The sequence below is a fragment of the Monopterus albus genome, unplaced genomic scaffold (assembly GCF_001952655.1).
Source record: "Monopterus albus unplaced genomic scaffold, M_albus_1.0 scaffold2874.1, whole genome shotgun sequence".
NCBI classification, from domain to species: Eukaryota; Metazoa; Chordata; class Actinopteri; order Synbranchiformes; family Synbranchidae; genus Monopterus; species Monopterus albus.
In genome coordinates, this window is record NW_018130746.1 from 1 (window position 1) to 1,397 (window position 1,397).

A 1,397-nucleotide genomic window follows, 5' to 3' on the forward strand; every position below is an offset into this window, starting at 1 on the left:
AACGCAACCAAAAACATAATCATAATCACCATAATCTTCCTCTTGTTTTAGCAGTTAGTTGCTCAAGAAAATCTAAATTATAAAAAAAAGGGATTGCGTATGACTGACTGGAACTGGAAATAAAACAACCAAACATCAAACTGGCTGAGTGTGATAGGCTCTCAAACTCTCTGGCCACACCTATATCTTTAAATTAAGCACTGTTTGTGTATATCTGCCACTGAAGCATAAATGAAATTGTCTACAAGCCAACATGCTATAGATAATTAAATTGGCTTTTGTCACTTTAGCCACTACAAGTTACCACTTAATACTATGGTAGCCTTTTTGCTCAAAAGTCTGTGTCCAAGTACTTTGAATGCCATTAGATTTTCTGAGCATTGTCTATTACATGATGTCAAATATACAATATTCATCCAAGTAATTGCAGAAATGAACAGACAGAAAGTAAAGTTTTACAAATAAAAAAGTAACAAAATACAAAAACAATAAAAAAGCTATAGTAAGAATAAAATACTGTGACTTACAGAAATATACTGCTTTACATCGTTCACATATTCAGGACCTCCTGCCTTCCGTCTCTTGATTAATTTTGACAACTTCTGATAGGCCATGAACTCATTGAGGAATGCCTTTATGCCGATCAGCTCAGCAACAATGAAACTGTCCTCCCAGGAAACCCCCATCATGAAGGACAGAGGCATGAAGACATAGGAGCAGATGAGCTACAAGAAAAACAGAAAGAAATAAAAAGAGTGAGTACACATGTGAGTTAATGTATGAACATATATATACTGTTAGTATATGTTGGATAGTTGTGTTTATGTTTATGGTCAGGGCCTCTACCGTGAAGCTGAGTTGTGGACAGCCAAACATTGCACCCAGCCAGGAGAGTACAGTGTCGAGAAAAGCCACCAGTGACAGGATGGAAATGATGTTGACAACAATGTTGGCCACAACTTTCACAGCACAAGTTGCGCCTTGGGACATGGCCTCCAGAGCATTTGAACACTCTCTGATGGGACATAGGGATTTGAAAGGTTATAAAACAGCCAATCCTCTGAACAGTGTCTCATCAAAATGTCACCTGGCATCAGCGGGTTGATGACATATTGTCATCTGCACTGCAGTTCTGTAGATCATCAGACTTTCTCATTTCTACTTATTCAGGAACAGATTTTTACACAGTTGTGACACTACAGTTCTAAACTACTTGCCACTGTTGCTTCCCATTGTATCTGAGTTATAAATTATAGACAGATATTGTCTATAAATTTAAGTTACTTAAGGACTCTGTGTCTAAGAACTGTGTGTGAAATACAGGGGGCCTCAGACCCCTGGACTGACAGCTCAGACCTCCTGAAAATCTCAAAATGAAATTTCAGAGGGGTCTCAGA

At 38.2% G+C, this 1,397-nt stretch overlaps 1 protein-coding gene across 1 annotated transcript; it reads right to left on the reverse strand.

The window, feature by feature from the left end:
- Nucleotides 1–527: 527 nt before the first annotated feature.
- LOC109954060 (solute carrier family 28 member 3-like) lies at nt 528–1,015 on the reverse strand (the record flags this gene model as incomplete). Its single annotated transcript, XM_020589482.1, has 2 exons — nt 528–725; nt 847–1,015. Coding segments are annotated over 2 exons (367 nt in total), but the record flags the coding sequence as incomplete, so codon positions are not given.
- Nucleotides 1,016–1,397: the final 382 nt, after the last annotated feature.